General features: G+C 48.7%; 1 protein-coding gene across 3 annotated transcripts in view; it reads left to right on the top strand.

Moving 5' to 3' along the window:
• LOC138481620 (G-protein coupled receptor 143-like) overlaps positions 1-19,247 on the top strand; it is a 232,205-nt gene that overhangs the window by 158,303 nt on the left and 54,655 nt on the right. For all 3 annotated transcript variants that reach the window (XM_069613807.1, XM_069613809.1, XM_069613808.1), the window contains one exon: positions 8,630-8,747. In XM_069613807.1, coding sequence (XP_069469908.1) covers positions 8,630-8,747 — 118 coding nt within the window. The remainder of the gene's footprint in view (positions 1-8,629; positions 8,748-19,247) is intronic.

The following is a 19,247-nucleotide window of genomic DNA, read 5'->3' as shown; positions in this document are numbered from 1 at the left end:
TGACACACTGTTTCCCTGTGACGCCTGTTCCCTTTCACTTATGTGATCAGAAACCAGCACCGCAGGGACCTTTCCTTTTTTATTTTTTTTTATTTTTGGGGATTGGCTGCGGGGCACACCCCTGCAATCCCCACTCACAGTATTGCATTGCATTGTATTTGGTTTCCCACTTGTCTGGCCTCAATACTCTTTTCTTTGGTAGGAACGCCCTCAGTGACCATGGTCAATGTGCTGGAAAATTCTAAGGGGTTTTAGCTTAGGAGATGCGTGTGTGCATTTTGCCTGTCTAAGAATTAGGTGGCTGGCTAGGCTCGACTAAGCAGCCCAGAGGCCAGGCACGTGGATGGGCGCTGTTGGTGGTTTGCGATCGATTGCTATTGTATAGAGAGTCGATGTGTGGCCAGCTATACCGAGTTCCTTTCGGATGGTAGTTGCTGTATGCTAGTGGCAGAGGTGTTGAGGCAAGTTAGGTGTTTCAGTCTGGACGGCTATGTGGTTTTCTAGACCGGATGTGCTTAGCCATAGCAGTATTCTATGGTGCATGGTTGCATGGCCGTGCCTGTGTCCACGCTAGTGGTGTGTATACGTACCATAGACTTGGAAGTTATTCAGCTGGAGGTTTCACTATATAATGGCCCGAGAATGAGACTACACCTAAATTTGGGATTCCTGTATAGTGGGAGAGAGGCCTAGTTTTCACGCTACAGTACGTTTCACAATATAATATGCTGAGATGGGGGCTATACCTAGATTTGAGAATCCTGTATAGTGGGAGAGAGGCCTAGTTTTCATGCTACAGTAGGTTTCACAATATAATAAGCTGAGATGGGGTTTATACCTAGATTTGAGAATCCTGTATAGTGGGAGAGGGGCCCACGCTTCACAAAGCAGTTTACATATGGGAGAGAACACAGCTAGAGGATGCAGTAGTCCTGTCTAGATGTGACGAGAGCCAATATTCACCGTTTGAGCTACCTGCTGCAATGTCTAACATTCACAGTCCTGTCAGGTTGTTAAGCTGGTTAGTTTTCACATCCTGGACTGAAGGGTTTTGAGGGTAATTAGAGTGGTCGGGCTTCCAGAGTACAGGGATTGATGTACACCCCACCAGTGCCACAACTACCTGGGTAGTGGCTGCTGGCTGACGGCTGGCCACTGGCTTCCCCTGCTGACTCCTGCAGACACCTTGGAGCCGCCAATGTAGGATCCGCCCTTTGCCTCAGGGCTGCCCAGGGTAGGTGAGTTTTGAGTAACCGCCTGGCCAATCGGGCTCACAAGGCGGGCTGGGAGGCGGAAGGAGGGACGGAGCGGGAAGTGGAGGTGCTGGGGAACAGGGTGCAAGGGCCGGGACATGGGCAGCAAACGAGGCTCAAATGGTGAAACGGGCCCAGGGGGGTCGCAAAGCAGTCTCGCTCACCTGGTGCTGATGATGGGAATGTGCAGCCAAGGGGATTCAAGGTGATTACACCGAGCAGGGTGGCTGAAGTAGACCAATCAGGCTCACGGAACAGGCTGGGAGGCGGAAGGCGGGAGACGGAGGGAGGGAGGCTGGGAGGGAGGGAGGGAGGGCGGGCTGGGAGGGGGATGGATGGAGCGAGGGAAAGGGAAATGAGGGAGCCGGGGAACAACAGGGTGCAAGGGCCGGGACACTGGCAGCAAATGAGGCTCAAAATGGAGAAACAAGCCCAGGAGGGTCGTCAAAGCAGTCTCACTCACCTGGTTCTCACGATGGGAACCAGTATAGTGAACAAAGGTGTGGGGGACACCCCTGCATTCCCCGCATCCCTTGCCACTGAATGGGGGATTTGGTCAAACTTTTCGGCTGTTCGCAATTTTCGAACGGCTGAAATTCGGCCTAATCTTTTTAAATAGTCTTTTTGGGTGATGGCGATCTGCAATAGTCTCCCTGCTTAGGCGGTGCAGGGAGAGGATCTGGCTGTCAGTGGGGGTCCATGCTCAGGCCCTTAAATGGCGTCTCCTCCTCGCCATCATCCTCCTCTTCTCCTCTGCCTCCTGTTCCCTGTGGTGGTCCTCCAGCTCTATGTTGGCCTGGAGCAGCTGCATGTCAATGCTGACAGAGTCCAGTGGCAGCATGGTGGTGTAGGGAAGTGTGTTTGGGGAAGGTGTGGCCCTTTTTGTTCTCTTCCTGTCTGCATTGGCTGCACCTGTGGCTCGCTTGCCATCATCGAAATGCCTTTACTGCCTGCTTTCAGGTGTAGTTATCTCTGCCTTGCTTTTGCCAGTATTACCGGCATAAAACGGAAGTGTTACCACCATTTCCCAATTCGCAATCTGCCGGTAATACTGGTGCTGCTTGTTCCACCATCGGATATTACCGGCAGCTGTATTTCCGGATCTGGAAATACCAGCGCTGGAAATATCGACAATGGTATTGCTGCCAACTCTAAATAAGAAAGAACGGTAAAAGTGCCAGTAACCGGATTTACCACCATGTTTACCGACAAACTCATAAAGAGTCCTCTTGTCTTTACCCAACGAGTGTGGATTCTTATAGGAGATGGGCTTTTTCCCTGTAGAATAAACATTGACTTTGGGGCAACACCAACCCTGCTTGGTTCACCTTGATGCCCGAAGGCCCTGCTTGGTTCACCTTGATGCCCGAAGGCCCTGCTTGATCCGACATTCTTGCGGTGACTCGAACATGGCATGCTCCCATCCCAACAACTTGAACTCCACCCATTGTAGAAGGTTACTCGCTTGTAATTGGGTGTTGCTTGTATTTTCTACACATCAGAGATGGATGCATTTTAATTCATATATTGTGTGGACTTTCTGTTGTATATTATTACACAGATGACAGGAGACGTGATGACAGGCTGGATGGCTTTTATTTCACAGATAACAATCTGCCATCAACATGTAAGTACAGCCAAGTCTGAAGGCTAGGCAAGCTTGCCTAATAACTGTTTCTGGGCTGGGAGGCAGAAATGTCCAATGATAATAATAGCCCCCGGGCCCAACTATCGGAGGAGCCGGCAGGACGCGTCTTGCCGCGTCCTCTGGTGCTCCCGTAATGCGCGCGAAGCGCGCGGGGGCGGTCCTAGCCCCCAACGCGAGATCTCGCGAGAGTAGGAGACTCTCGCGATATCTCTACACACCTCCCTTTGATAAAGAAAGAGGAGGTTCATTGCATAACATAGTCAGTGTATCTCACCGGTCTTCTGTGCTCTCTTCTCGGCCGGTCACCCTTTCCAGTGCGATCTTCCTGTTGCTCCTGTTCGGATTCTGGCATGGGCGATCCCGGTTCCATCTCTGTTTCTTCCCTTTCTTCGTCGTTTCTCTCGGGCTCCCGTGGTTCCCTTCGCTCGTTGTCTATTCCTTCTACGGCAGGTGGTCTCTCCGGGGTTCTTGCTCTTTCTTGTCTCTTCTGGAATAGGGCTACTCTTTCCAGATTCCATGTGCGCCCGTCCTCTGTGCGGACATGATTAGTTCCCCTGTGGACCACTTTGGTGGGTCTGCTGAACCGAGAGCCTGTGATTTGGTCCTTTTTTGGTAGTCTTATTTTAACCCAATCTCCCCCTCCAATGTCTGACGCTTGCTTGGTTCTTCTTCTTTGGTCACTCCATGTTTTCATGCGTGCCTTGCTGTTTTCAATTCTCCACACCACTTCTGACATGTCCACTGCTTCATCTTCTCTCACTTTGGATAACCACAGTGGTATGAGCGTGGAGGCTGCCCTCCTCCCTCTCAACATCCGAAACGGAGATATTTGCGTTATTCCGTTAGGAGTGAGTCTGTGGGCCGCTATGGCCTCCTTGGTAGTTTTTAGGGGGTCCATCCCCGAAGCCGTGGCTAGTTGTATTGCTCCCTTAATGAACCTGTTGGCCCTTTCAACAAGCCCATTGGCTTGGGGATGGTACAAGGCCGCCTTCCTTTGGCCTATATTGTGCTTTCTTAGGAATTGTTCTATGTCCCGCGAGATCAGTTGTACCTCATTGTCTGTTACCACTTCCTTGGGGAGGCCTTCTCTTTGAAAAATTTCAGTGAGGACTTCAATTACCGTCGCTGTGGTAATGTTTGGGACGAACTCTGCCTCGACCCACTTGGATAGGTAATCAACTAGCACTATGCCGTACCGATGTTCTGGTGCCATCGCTTCCAGAGGTCCTATAAAGTCTATGCCCACTTTTGACCACACCGCTTCTGGTATTTCTGTGGGAATTAGGGGTGCCTGTCTGAGTTTCAGTCTTTTGTCACTATTGAGGCACTCATGACAACGCTCTATCATGGTGCGAATCTCTTGATCCATGGACGGCCACCAGTAGGCCTCCCGGACTCTGCGCCGGGTCATCGTGTTTCCCAGGTGACCAGCGTGGGCTCTGCATAGGATGGTGCTCCTCATGCCTATAGGTGGGATTATCTGGTCTGTGTTCATTATTATTCCGTCCGTTTCCGATATCTCTTCGTCCACCTTCCAATAGGGTCTCATACCTTCTGGCACCATTTTTTCACCTGGCCACCCTTCCTTGATCCACTGACGGATTTTCGCCATAGCCGGGTCTTTTCTGTCCTCTTCCAGCCAATGTTTCTCGCTGAGTTCCATATAATCAGGTGCTTTTATGTCAGTGATCGATGCTACTATGCATTCTCCTCGCAGAAACGTGGTGGCCTTGTCTTTACCTTCTGGCAATCTAGACATGCAGTCAGCCTGCGAATTCTTCCACCCTGATATGTGCTGCATTTCAAACGTGTACTCCTGCAGTTTTGCTGCAATGCGTGCCAATCTGGGTGTGGACACTTTGGTACCTCCTGGGCTGAGCATGTGGATGAGGGGTTTGTGGTCTGTCACCAACTTGAATTTCGTGCCCCACACATATGTTCTAAAATGATCTACCGCCCATGCGCACGCCAACATTTCCTTTTCTATGGTAGAGTAGTTCTGTTCCGCCGAGGACAAAGCCTTCGACGCAAAGGCCACCACATGCTCCGTGTCCCCCTTCTTCTGCGTAAGAACTGCTCCTAGTCCGTATGCACTGGCATCCATGGTGATGACTGTATCCCACTCCGGGTTAAATGGCTGTAAACACGGCGCTTCCATAATGTGCCGTTTTATACTTTCAACCGCCTTCTTCTGGGGTTCTTGCCACGCAAATACCGAACCCTTTTTGAGTATGTCACGGAGTGGTGCTGAGGTTTCAGAGAACAAGGGAATAAATTTTGCGTAATATTCTGCCAGTCCCAAAAATGATCTTACTTCGTCTTTGCTGGTCGGTTCCGGTGCTTCTATGATTGCATGCATCAGATTTTGTTTCGGACTTATCCCTTTTTCTGAGATTTTGTACCCCAAGTATTCGACCTCTTTCACTTTAAATGCGCATTTTTCATGGCGTAGTCTCAGCCCTGCTTCTTGCAACTTGGTCAGGACCGTTTTCAATGTGGCGTCATGCGTTTGTTCATCCCCTGCATACACAAGGATGTCGTCCTGGAAATATGCGACATTTTTGACATTTCGTAACAAAACATCCATCATGCGTTGAAACGCTGATGCTGCCGACGATAACCCGAATGGCATCTTGGTGAACTGATAGGTGCCAAATGGTGTGATGAATGCTGTGAGGGGTTTTGACTCTTCATGCAATTGTATTTGGTGGTATGCGTTTCTCATATCCAGTTTTAAGAAAATCTTGGCTTCCTTCATCAACAAAATGAGTTCATTTATGCTCGGTAGTGGGTAGTTGTCGGTGATGACCTCTACGTTTAAGCTGCGAAGGTCTATACACACCCTTAGCTCTTGCGAGTTCGGTTTCTTTATCAGCACTACTGGGCTCAGCCATTCTGACGCTTCTACTTCTTCAATGACCCCCTCCGCTCTCATTTTGTCCAATTGATCCCTGAGAGTGTCTCTTGCGGTTGCTGGCACTGGCCGCAGACGATGTTTGACCGGGACGGCATTCTTTTTTAGCATTATTTTATGGACAAAGCCCTTTATGTGACCCGGCTCCTCCGAGAAAAGTTTTGGGTAGTCACTCTTGACTATGGGCCCATCCCTCGCGCAGACAGACAGTACCTGGTCTTCTGTGCTGGGGTCCAGTTTGATTTTGAGCTTGCCTTGGTCGTCCCATCCCAGTACTGCTGGGCCTTCGTGGCTGAAATAAACTCTGTTGGTGGTTTCTCTTCCTTTAAACTCCACCTTTCCTTTGATATATCCCAGTAGTTCAACTGACGCCCCTCCAAATACTGTGGGTTTGTGACGTGTGGTGAGAACTTGGACCTTTTCTTTTCTCACCATTTCCTTGTATGTCCGTAGGGGTATTATGGTGAGGTCTGACCCAGAGTCCGCCATAACTCTTGTTTCGCAACCGTCAATTTTGATTGTGCAATGGGGCTTTTCTCTTCTCGCCCTTGTGCTGTTTACCATGATGACTGTGGGTCTCCCCTCATCTTCTGAGGACGATTCTCGCTCCCTGTCGTGATCGGAGTTTACACTGGTAACTTTCTTGTTTCTCCACCGACACACCAACGAAAAATGGCCAATGCGTTTGCAGATTGAGCACTCCTTATCTCTAGCTGGGCACTCCCTATCGAATGCCAGGTGTTTCGTGCTGGTGCACCTGTGGCATTTCAGAGGTTCTTTCCTACCTCCTCTCCCCTCTCTTGTATCCGGTGTATGTCTTTCTTTCTTTGAGTGAAATGTGACTGCTTGGATTTCAGCAGAACTCTGGGTTCCCGTGAGTTCTTTTCGTCTTCCCGCGGTTTCTTCAACCGCCCTGGCAATTTCGATCGCCTTCTCCAGTTGTAATTCTTTCTCCATAATGAATTTATCTTGAACTTTTCTGCTGTTGGTGTGGACTGTCAACATGTCGCAGATGAGGCTCTCAGCATTGTTGCCGAAACTGCACAGCGCTGCCAGTTCTCGCAGCTTGGTGACGTAATCGTCGACCGGTTCGGATATTTCTTGTCTGCGAGTGTAAAAGCGTATTCTATGCAACACCGTGTTCTCTTTACTGGCAAATCTCTTCACTATTCTCCTAACCGCCTCCTGAAAGACGTCATCGTTGTCGCCTGCCACCGGGATCGGGGTAAGACTCTCAAACACCCGCTGTCCTTCCACTCCCAGGGCATTAAGTAACATAGCCCTACGCCGTGCCACTGAAAATCCTGCCCCTCCTAGTGCCTCTACATACGTCGTGAAAAGGGGTTGCCATTGCGGCCACGGGATGGCGGGTTTACCTGGAGTTTGCAGGAAGGGGGGTGGCGGCGTCGCTCCTTGCATGTTCCCACGTGGGTGGTAGTGGTGATCCTCGTCGCCAAATTATGTTGTATATTATTACACAGATGACAGGAGACGTGATGACAGGCTGGATGGCTTTTATTTCACAGATAACAATCTGCCATCAACATGTAAGTACAGCCAAGTCTGAAGGCTAGGCAAGCTTGCCTAATAACTGTTTCTGGGCTGGGAGGCAGAAATGTCCAATGATAATAATAGCCCCCGGGCCCAACTATCGGAGGAGCCGGCAGGACGCGTCTTGCCGCGTCCTCTGGTGCTCCCGTAATGCGCGCGAAGCGCACGGGGGCGGTCCTAGCCCCCAACGCGAGATCTCGCGAGAGTAGGAGACTCTCGCGATATCTCTACACTTTCCTTTATGGAATGTTAAGTGTTGACTGCACCATTAACCACCCTGCCCTCTTCCTGAGGGTTTAGAACTGGGCACCCCTTCCTGTTTACCAGTAGGAGACTCGGGTGGTTTTGAGGGTAACCCTATTGCCTAGTTGTGGGCAAATCCTTCTCGCCCCCTGCATAAAAGGCTGGGGAACATTTTCCTGACCACCCATCTCAACGTTCTGCCATCTTCATGAAAAACATGAACCACACGTAACAATACACACATTAGAGAAATGTATCCTGTGCAGGCCTACCTGGTGTGCAGCGCCTTAGATGCCCAGGACGATAGAAAATGAAGAAAATATCAAACTTGCCTGCACGATCGCCAACTGTGCCGTGACCAGCTCTTGCGCACATTCTCAGAATGCTTTTGGGGGCTGATGATCAAGCTGTGGTCCAAGCGCTCTTTTCAATCAAATGAAATCGATAGGTGACTGCTCGTAACTCTGAAAATGTACCTTTTTTTAAAAAAAAAAAAATAAGACTGTGCTTTTAAAATATCTAAATTGAAGATTGAGGTTGAAAGGTGGTAAGTAGGCCAGATTTGGCCGACCGTTGGTTTCACTTTGGAACGAAATACTTCAACGAGGAAATGAGGAAAGAATCCAAGATGGCCCCAGTTGTTGCAACGCCTTCGAAGCTTTGCTTTCCTGGCCCCTGGCCTCCCTCTACATGCGTTTGGGGTCTGTTCTGGCACGCTAGCCATGTAGGCTGCAAGAAACGTCAGCTGCTCCTACCACACGTTGAATGATGTGGTTCCCTAAAGGCAGAGGAAGTGAAAATAAACACTAATATCGATAAGGTATTATAGAACATTTAGGGCCGATGTACAATGAAAGGGGTGAAGTGAGGACTAGATTTTGTGGTGTAAATGTTATAGATTTAGAATTGGAAACCAATGCATGTTTACTGAACCAAGAGAATAAAGTATTACCAAAGAGAGAAATATTGAACCCACTAAATTCCGCTCAACAATCCTTTCTCTCCGTCTTCCTGTTGCAGTTGGCTGGTGAATGTGGCGGCCGAGCTGCTTCTGCTGTTCCTGGAAGTGGAGCCGCCGTGGAGCGAGGAACTCCTGCGAGTAATGCAGATGGCTGCCCTCACCTCCTGGATCATGGCGGTAAGGGAAAAGCTGGACTGGAAATCACCATGCGGTTCTGCCCATCCACTTAAAACCTGACCTTACTCTGTGAGCCGGCTTGCCCCCCATACTCACTCCTGTTACAACTGCCATCACGGTGTGCCCACTAACTCTCCCACATGCCCTCTAATCGGATACAGGATGCGTTCTGGTCCTCAAACTTCTGGAACATTGCTGACCTCTTGGCCAGGATAGCTCCCCTCCTTAGCCTCTACAGCCCCCCCTTCTGCCATGATCTTTCTATGTTCCTTGTCGTATTTGTCTTGTGAGCGCTTAGAGGCCCTCGGGTGTAAAGCGCAATACAATAAGTCGAATAGATAGATGGGATAGGGGTAATGTGTAGTTCAGTCAGGGCAGCATTGTGTGGCTTATTGTTTTCTTCATTCACAAAGTCAAATGAAGAGCCTGGTGCTGTGTCTTATGAAACGCCGCTCATTGGTGCTCTTGGCCTTAATCACATTTTCTGATGTCAAAGTTATTTATTTTTTTTAAAATATGTTTCATTGAGGTTTTTATCTGATATGTAAATGGGGCGGCCAAGTAATTAGACGGCGGCTTTCATTACTGCAGCATGAATAACATTTATTTCTGAACACGGGGACCTATAGGATGAAATGATCAGTCGTGATTCTGTACTGGAGGGGCGGAGCATCCTCTGATGGGCCCATAGGTCAGAGCTCACCCTCGAGTACCTGTAAGACAAGATAGCTGCACCATGTGAGGGATGGGGGTGCAGGATTCTCTTACTCCAACACACTTCAATAAGGACAACTCAATAGTTTGGCAAAGGCAAGTGTGTTTAATGACAAGTACAAAAAACGGGGAAACAAATGGTAATCAACAGTGTCGCGATCGACCGTCTCGCTCCAACTCCCAAATTCTCCATTCAAACAGCAATTCTTATAGGCAAAATTCGTCATAAATTTGACGTGTAAAACTCAGTTTGTCATGCAATTCTATTGGTTGGGAAAGGTAACTTAAGTATAGGTGCTATATCTGTATATGGTAACGGAGCGTGAGGATTGGATAACTATTATCGGGTGGGCGTCTACGCCCATCCCTCTACGTCACTCGTGATAGACGTCACTACAACGTCTTATTGGTTCTACAAGCTATAGGACCCTAGATTATTTGGTCCATTGTGATTGGGTGGGTTACACCCCTAGACATAAATCTCCACTTTTAATTAGCTGCATGCAGAATGGACACCCAGCTGCGGAGTGCCCCAAGATTCACCCTTCCTCCCTTCCATCAATCAGTACTTTTAGGGCTATGTGTCAATTAGTTGGCTAAGGATGGCCTCAGAACTGTAGTCTCTTATTGGGAAAAGTTATGGCATCCTTGGTTCTGGGTGACATCAGACATTGGTACCTCTTCGCGCCTTGCTGGTCACATGTCTGTTCACCGTGAATCTGCTTCATTTTCCTATTATTCGTGCATTTGATTCTTCTGTAGCCTCGCCACCTGCCTGGGGCCTCTTTATCTCGACCTTCACTGGCTGACTTGTATGCTCCGAAGTTTCGATTCTCTGAGGTTGCTGCTCTCCTCCCTTCCTTAGGTTGACCTCGAATTCCCAGGCATGAGCTGCTTCTTACTGAGTTTCGATTCTGCTCGTTTCTCTGGCTTTGACTGGAATATGAATCTTGGCCTGGTTAGCCCCTTGCAGCATGGGCTTAATTCTGCTTTACAAAATGGAGTCGCACTTGTATACGGTGCTTCATTGAGGTAAATATATAATTGGCGCATGCCGCTCTATTCTTCTACTAAGCATTGCAAACAGTTCCGTTTTCTTAGCTTCGTGCGTTCCAAGACTATTTACAAGCGTTAGCTGGTTGAATACTTCCATCATGCTTCGCAGCTACGTTTCCTTACGTCTCTTTATGTATCAACATCGTTTCTTCTTATAAATCCATTACATCATTATTCTTTCCATTTCGTCCTTGTGCGTCATCTTTCGATTGTTGTTTGTGTTCATGTTATCCTTTTCGCTTGTCGTTTATGTGCATCTGTACGACTGTCCAGGCTCTTATGTCGTCACCATTTGCCCTCCATTAGGGCTCTTTGGGTCTCTTCGGGGACGGCCTGTAAGTAGTCTTCACTTCGGGCCAGCTGCTGGTACGGTTGCCTCAGCGGGTACCAAGACGCCCATGGTTGTCTGGTTATAGGCACTTCAATAGGTATTGCTCTTCTGATGGGCACTGGGCATAGGCTCAGTGCAGCTCTCTGTTGGTTCAATTGTTCCTCATACGTCACGTACTTTGGCGAGTATGTTCCTGGTACCTCAAACTGTGGGGTTTGGGTGTAGGCCATGTCAGGGACCTCCTCTACAATTCGCCTAGACCTGCCTTTTATTTACAATACCCAGAAATGGATTCACACGAGACGACGCATGTCCTGTTTCACGTGGATGTCATAGTTGGGAGTATCAACCGGAGCAACCAGATATCTGGAATATTCTGTAAGTCCTCTCCTGTCACAAGTCGCAGTATGCAGTGTGTTTTTGTAAATTGTATTTCGGATAGGGAGGAGTGTGTATCTATCACCTTTGATTTGATGGGAAGTCTTCGCTATACAACTCACTGGACCAAATGATGGTGTTATATATATATATATATATATATATATATATATATATATACCCACACCCACACACACACACCCCCCCTCCCCCCAAGAAAGTTGTCTTGAGTGTAGATGGATTGGTATGGGGAGACCTCCTCACGGGTCTCGAGTGTAGCTAGTGTATGGTGTGGAGACTTCCTCCTGGGTCTCAAGTGAAGCTAGTGTATGGTGAGGTGACCTCGTCCTAGGTCCCGAGTGTAGCTATTGTATGGTATGGCAACCTCCTACCAGGTCTCATGTGAAGCTAGAGTATGGTGAGATGGCCTCCTCCACATGGGTCTCGCATGGAGCTACAGTATGGTGAGGTGACCTCCTCCCAGGTCTGATATGGTGAGGTGACCTCCTCCCAGGTCTCATATTGTGGGGAGGCCTCCTCTCGAGCCTAGAGTGGAGCTAGAGTATGGTGTGGAGACTTTCCCTGCTTCTCGAGTGTAGCTAGTGTATGGTATGGAGACTTCCTCCTGGGTCTCGAGTGTAGCTAGTGCATGGTATGGCGATCTCATCATGGGTCTCGAGTGTAGCTAGTGTATGGTATAGCGACCTCCTCCTGGGTCCCAAGTGGAGCTAGAGTATGGTGGGGTGACTTCCTCCCAGGTCCCAAGGGTAGCTATTGTATGATATGGCGACCTCCTCCTGGGTCTCGAGTGTAGCTAGTGTATGGTGAGATGGCCTCATCCCAGGTCCCAAGTGTAGCTATTGTATGGTGGGGACGACTGCCTCCTGGATCTCAAGTGGAGTTAGAGTATGGTGTGGGGACCTCCTCCCAGTTCTCAAGGTTATCAAGGAGTCTGGTGTGGAGACTTCCTTCTGGAACTTGAGTGTAGGTAGTGTATCGTGAGGTGACCACCTCCCAGGTCTGGAGTGTAGCTAGTGTATGGTGTGGAGACTACCTCCTGGGTCTCTGTTACGCTAGAGTATGGTGAGGTGACCTCCTCCTGGGTCTCGAGTGTAGCTAGTGTATGGTGTGGAGACTACTTCCTGGGTCTCAAGTGAAGCTAGAGTATGGTGAGATGGCCTCCTCCACATGGGTCTCGCATGGAGCTAGAGTATGGTGAGGTGACCACCTCCCAGGTCTGATATGGTGAGGTGACCTCCTCCCAGGTCTCATATTGTGGGGAGACCTCCTCTCGAGCCTAGAGTGGAGCTAGAGTACGGTGTGGAGACTTTCCCTGGGTCTCGAGTGTAGCTAGTGTATGGTGTGGAGACTACTTCCTGGGTCTCAAGTGAAGCTAGAGTATGGTGAGGTGACCTCATCCCAGGTCCCAAGTGTAGCCATTGTATGGTATGGCAACCTCCTCCTGGGTCTCTGGTGGAGCTAGCGTATGGTGTGAGGACCTCCTCCTAGGTCTCAATGTTATCAATGAGTCTGGTGTGGAGACTTCCTTCCGGTTCTTGTGTAGCTAGTGTATCGTGAGGTGACCTCCTCCCAGGTCTGGAGTGTAGCTAGTGCTTGGTAGGGTTACCTCCGTCAAGGAGAGGGAGGACTATGGAGTAATGCAGTCGCAGGCCCAAAAGAGCTATGGAAAAATTAAAAGGGATGTCCTCAACCCAAGCTGTTAGGACCTGGCTGACAAACAAGTTAGAACAGGATGGTTCTTACAATCCCTTTTTTTCCAGGAGTAGTGGAATTGGTAGGTGATGGTGTGAAGGTGCTGGGACTAGAGTGGGAAGAGTTAGTAGTGGCAAGGGCAGCAGAGCTGGTAGTAGACCAGGACAGGGTTGTCACAGAAGTACTGAGACTTGGCTTGGAGGACATTGCAAGACCTTAGGGCCTCATTACACGGATGGCGGTAAGGGTTTACCAGTACCGGTATTTTACCGGTACCGGTAAATCCTTACCTCCTTACTACGAGGTCCCTTTGCGGGTTGGGGAATTTAACGCCTGCTTTTTGCAGGCATTAAAAACCAACCCGCAAAGGGACCAGGCAGCTAATTACGGTACCGCAATTTGCGGTACCGTAATTAGCGCCTTCCCCATTCCCATAGAGCCCTATGAGGCAAAAATGGGAATGGGGAAGGGCAATGGTGGAAGGGGGAATTACCGCCCCGCCAACCTTGGAATAGGGCGGTAATTCCCCTTTCCACCAAGGCGGTGCCGTGTAATGAGGCCCTTAGAGTTTTTTCAGGAGGGAATAGCAGCTGAGGGGGGCTACTGAAAATGCCCACAAGGTGGCAGTGTTGCCACCAAAAGGGAGTGGTGACCGGAAGGAGAGGGGGATTGGCAACGGGATGAGAGAGTACCCATGAACTGTTGGTATCGGCTAGTGACCGAAAGGTGGTGGTTATTCTACTCTCGGATGGTGGCAGTGGTTGGTAGTGAGCAGCAAGAGGACGACCAAAGAGGGCGTTTTATTTATTTATTTTATTTATCTATTGTGCATTTGTAAGGCCCTTATACATCACGTAACCTGTGGTTCAAAGCGCTCACAGGGCAACCGGGAGGGAACATGGAAATGAAAGATGGAGGCGGAACTATTAAGCTTTGTGAGCATTCAGAAAGTGCAAGTGCAGAGAGAGAGCAGGAATGAGGAGTGGAGGGTAAGTGCTATGTGTACAAGAGGAAAGTGCCCAGGAAAGTGGTCAGCTACCAATAAATTGGCAAGTGCCGGCATGTGGTGGCATATGCCAGTGGGTGGCAAGGCAGAAGGGGCCCAGTACTAGATTCAGTTGGAGGGAGTAAAGAGAGAATTGCGGTGTAGGAAGAAAGAGAAAGATTGAAAGGCAAGATTAGGAGTTTGCAGTGCTCTTGAGGCGTTGTGGATCCAAGGGGGAGGTCCTGGGAAGAAAGAAGTCAACATTGCAGAGATGTGAAATTGTAAGGCTCATCCAGGTTCGACTGGGCCCTTTTCTCTCCTCCAACTCACTTTCCACCTGCGATGTCCCTCAGGGATCTTTCCTCTCACCGTGGATCTTCAACATCTACCTTGACCCTCTGACCCACTTGATCTCTGCCTTATCTCCTCACTTCTAGTATTTTGCAGATGACACACAGCTCTCCTTCAAGCTCCCCCCCCCTCTGCCTCCTTTTTCTCTGATTCCTGACGGTCTGTCTGCTGTTCGGGCATGTTGTGCTGATAATGATCTCTGCCTTAGTGCCAGTAAAACCGAGATCCTTCTCATTGGGACCCCACCTTCCTCCTTCCCTCCTTCTCTCTGGCCCCTCTCCATGGGTCCCTCCCCTCACCCACTTGTGAGGCAAAAAACCTTGGTGTCATTTTCGACTCCCTTCTCTCCTCTGCTCACATCACAAACCTTGCCAAGAAGGCCCATATTCAGCTGCCCCCTCCTCAGGGGCATTCTCCATTTCCTAACCGCACTCACCCACCTAGAAGTTCACTGTCCCCAGAGCCCTGGTTCTCTCTAGGCTGGACTAAGGCAACAGCCTCTTCCACAATCTGCCTAAATTCCCCCTGCCCCCCTTCAACTAATCCAGAATAGGACTGCAGGACTTATCCTTGGTCTCAAGTCCAGGGACTGCATCTCTCCAGCCCTAAAATCTCTCCACCGGCTCCCAGTTGTTGCGAGGATCAAGTTCAAGACCCTCTGCATCATACTGTTCTGGGGTCGCCTTGGAAGTCACCAGTAAATATTACAAAAGTAGCCCTAAAGGAGTTTACGCCAGGAAAGAGGTAACCGTTTTATTCGGATGCAGCTGGGACCGCAATATTCAAGCAGAACAGAACTGCATTAAAAGGCACTGTCAAAGAAACGCCCCTAAATCAAAAGCCTTTATAATTGTCTAATCTAATTAACTTGAGTCCCATTGCAACATAGTCTCCCTACGAATAGCCGATTGGTGATTTCTTAACTAACCCCTATAGAGCGGCATACATTACTTTCTATAATTCGGTCCCGCAGACCTTGCCACACCACCCCTGGTTCTCCCCTGTGACATCACAATCCACCCCCCAATTCCTACATCATAGTGTCAAATCATTGAAACATTTGAGATGACCAGAAGAACTTTATCCATCTGTCCTGGTCATCTCATCTTCGTTCTCATGAGAAACCCTTCTACCATGACACTATCGAAGCTTTGAGTTACCGTGTAAATGTAGTACATTAAGAACTTTTTCTACCTTCTTCCCAGGCAGAAACGTAGTTGGGGGCAGGGGGGAATTTAAAACCGGCATGGGCTTTCTGAAACCGTCGGTAGATCAGGCTTCTTAAATGAAATAGAATGAGTTATGAAATGGTTGTGCGTTCATTGTCTTTCGATGGGACCCGTGAGTTCTGGTTCGTGACCTCGGAAAAAACAAACGTTTGTTTGCTTCCTACCGTGCGATCCTGGATTGTGGGATTTGCAATGTGCTATTAGCTACTGCAGATTCTTGCAAGTTACTGAAACGAGCACACACTTCTGGGAAAGCATGCTTGGAGGCTCGTTTGCCACGCCTCAGCCTATCTTTATTATCTATGTTTCTTTAATGTGAAACACTGTTATTTAGAGCATTATCCAGCCTAGTTCAAGTTACTGTTTGGCGATCACGGAAGCCCCTCCTGTTTTAGAGCGCTACTCCCAAAGCTAGTAAGTTTGCACCTTTTTATTGTGCTGCTTGCATTTTTACCACAAAACACAAGGCTTTCTGGGGCTTGGGACCCAGCTACATCCAACTGCCTTTCCCTACATACCTCCCTGCTAGAGTCCTTCAGTCTTCTAGCTCCAACTTTCTGCAGGCCAGATGCTTTTCCAAGCAGAGAGTGGGGGTAGATCTCTTTTGTAGGAGCATCACTCTGGAATGGCCTCCCTGACCCTCCTTTTCTCTTTTTCCTTCCTTCCCCTGCTAATGTCCCCCTCTGCCGCATTGACTGGCTGTGTGGTTCCGTCTGAGTCTTACGAGGACCCCTAACCTCCGACGAATGCAAGAGTCGAAAGGACAATAACCTTTGCATGTATTGTGGATCCGACCTACACCTGTTGAGGGATTGTCCTGAAGTTCTTTCTCGACGACCGGGAAACGCCCATCCTCGGAACTAACAGGGACAAGTTTCCGAGGAGGATTTCCCAGTCCCTATGTCTCATGGTGGTTTTTGTTCAACTTTCCTCCAACCAGAAAGACGTCGATGTTTTGGCCCTTATTGATTGTAGAGCAACAGGTTGCTTCATGGGCATAGTATGGGCCAACAAAACGGGCATTGAACGGCTTGAAAAGGAAGAGCATCAAAAGGTCAAAAGTCTTGATGGAAAACCTTTGAGTTCTGGACTTATCACCCATACCACTTCAACTTTACCCATGACAGTGTTACATCACACCGAGGCCATACAATTCGATCTCATAAGGGCAGCTCACTTCCCTGTCATACTCGGAGTGTCATGGTTACGTAAACACAACACCACTATTGATTGGAAGAAGAACCAGCTGGCCTTCACGTCCGATTACTGCCTTAAGTCATGTTTGCCTTAATAGGAGCATGGTGGCTTTGCGACAGTCGCAGAACCCTCACATCAACCAACTACAATAGGGGTACAGAATAACCCCCCTGAACTATGTGAATACAACAAGGTATTCTTGGATAAAGACCCCAGGAGTTGCCACCACATCTACCCAAAGATTGTGCCATCAAGCTTGTTCCTGATGCTCTTTCCTTTCAAAGAAAAGGAAGTCCTCCGAAAGTATCTAGACTCCAACCTGCACAATGGCCTGATTCAACCTTTGTGCTCCCCGGCCAGGGCATCTGTTCTTTGTCCCAAAGAGGGATACTCATGAATTAAGGCCTTCTAGACTATCGAGGGCTCAATCGAGTGACCATCCGAGACAGATACCCCATGCCACTTATCAGAGTTGTGTTGAAGGCCGTACAGGGCGCAGTGGTATTTTCAAAGCTGGATCTTCGACAGGCTTACCATCTACTACGAGTTAGTTCGGAAGACAAATGGAAAAACACCTTCCGAACACCATTTGGTCACTTCAAGTACCGAGTAATGCCATTTGGCCTTGTCAACGCACCATCCATTTTCCAAAGATTCATGGATCGTCTGATCTTCTTTTTCAATGTACTATTGTCTATCTTGACGATATTCTGGTCGACTCTACCTCCCAACAACTACACAAGGAATACCTTTGACAAGTTTACACTGTCTCAAAGAAAATCATCTGCTGGTAAACCCAGAAAACAGCGTCTTTCAGGTTTCTACCGTGCCATACCTAGGGTTTATCCTGTCCAATGCTGGTGTTGAAATGGACCCCAGAAAGGTAAAGGCTATGCTACAGTGGCCCGCACCAACCTCCGTTAAAGACGTACAAAGGTTCCTTGGACTGGGCAATTTCTACCATAAATTTATACCTGGTTTCTCCGAAACAGTGTTACCCATCACCAGGCTATTAAAGAAGACATCTGTTCCATTTCAGTGGTCCGAAGAGGCCGACGGGGCTTTCTGGAACCTGAAGAAAAAACTTTGTTCCGCTCCTGTGTTGAGACAGCCTGATCAAGGACTTCCGTTTATCATAGAAGCCAATGCCTCTGCTGTGGCCTTCGGTGCGGCCTTGTTACAGAAACATGACAGAAAAGAACATCCTGTGATATATGTATCCAAAACCCTAACCTCCAGCCAGACCAATTATTCCATCATCAAAAAAGAGCTGCTTGCTATGAAAACTGTGTGTGAAGAATGGCATCACCTCCTGCAAGGAGCAGCCCATCCTTTTGTTCTCAGAACCGACCATAAAAACCTTAAAGTGATCCAACAAATGGAGTGTGTTAACTCACGCCAGGCAAGATGGGCCCATTTCTTCTCCCAGTTCGATTTCACTTTAACCTACTTGCCCGGTTCCAAGAACGTGCTGGCCGACACTCTATCCAGGATTCATATTCCAGGTCTTTTCTCTGACCATTAACCAGACCTGGTCTTTCCTCTGAGAATGATTAGAAGTTCTGTGGCATCCTTTCTCGAAAATGTATGAGGGGCCACCGATCTTTAGCAGATACCACCCACGGGAAAGTCTAAGGATATCATCCTTAAACAAGATGGTCTGTATTTCATCAACCACTGCTTGTTTCTGCCAGATCATAAATCTCGTCTTTGCGCTCTCATATGGTGTCATGATGATCCAGTAGCAGGACACCAGGGTGTACTGAACATCGCAGATCTCCTCCAAAGACAGTTTTGGTGGCCTTGTTTAAAAAAGGAAGTTATCAGTTACGTGAACTCCTGTCCCATCTGCTGTAATGCTAAATACAACACCCAGAGACCTGTAGGGTTGTTGGAGCAAGATCCTCTGTTGAGGTGATCTTGGAGTGTGCTAACCACTGACTTCATTGTGGATCTTCCAACTTCTGATGGCTGTTCCTGCATAATGTTAACAGTGGATACCTTCACCAAATTGGCTCACTTCTCCCCCCTGGCTGGACTCCCCACTGCGGCCGAGATGGCTTCCATCTTTATGAAAGACGTCTTCCCTATACATGGCTTGCCAGAAAAGATGATATCAGACCGGTGTTCACAGTACACTTCTCACTTTTGGAAGGAGCTCTGTAGAAGACTGGGTATAGAGAGGGCTATGTCCTCAGGATATCATCCACAGACCAACGGACCGACTGAGTGTTTGAAGGCGTCCCAGGAACAGTATCTACGTTGTTACATAAACCATCAGCAAGATAACTGGGTCGCCTTACTGCCCACTGCAGAATTCGCTTACAATAACTCTCGACACAGCGCTACCAAACTTAGCCCGGTCTACTGTTCCTACGGTTACCATCCACGCTTCTTACCTACTAACTCCTCCCCAGCTTCCTTAATACCCTCAGTTGATGATGTTCTATCCAACATCTCTGAAGCCCACCGGATTGCCTCTAAAGGACTTTGTGACAGCCAGCTCTGATACAGACTGCAAACCAATCCACGTCGTTTACCTTTGT

This window comes from Ambystoma mexicanum, chromosome 5p (assembly GCF_040938575.1).
Source record: "Ambystoma mexicanum isolate Mex_15411 chromosome 5p, UKY_AmexF1_1, whole genome shotgun sequence".
Taxonomy (NCBI): Eukaryota; Metazoa; Chordata; class Amphibia; order Caudata; family Ambystomatidae; genus Ambystoma; species Ambystoma mexicanum.
The sequence above is the reverse complement of the archived record's forward strand: the minus strand, read 5'-3'. Positions and strand labels throughout refer to the sequence as shown.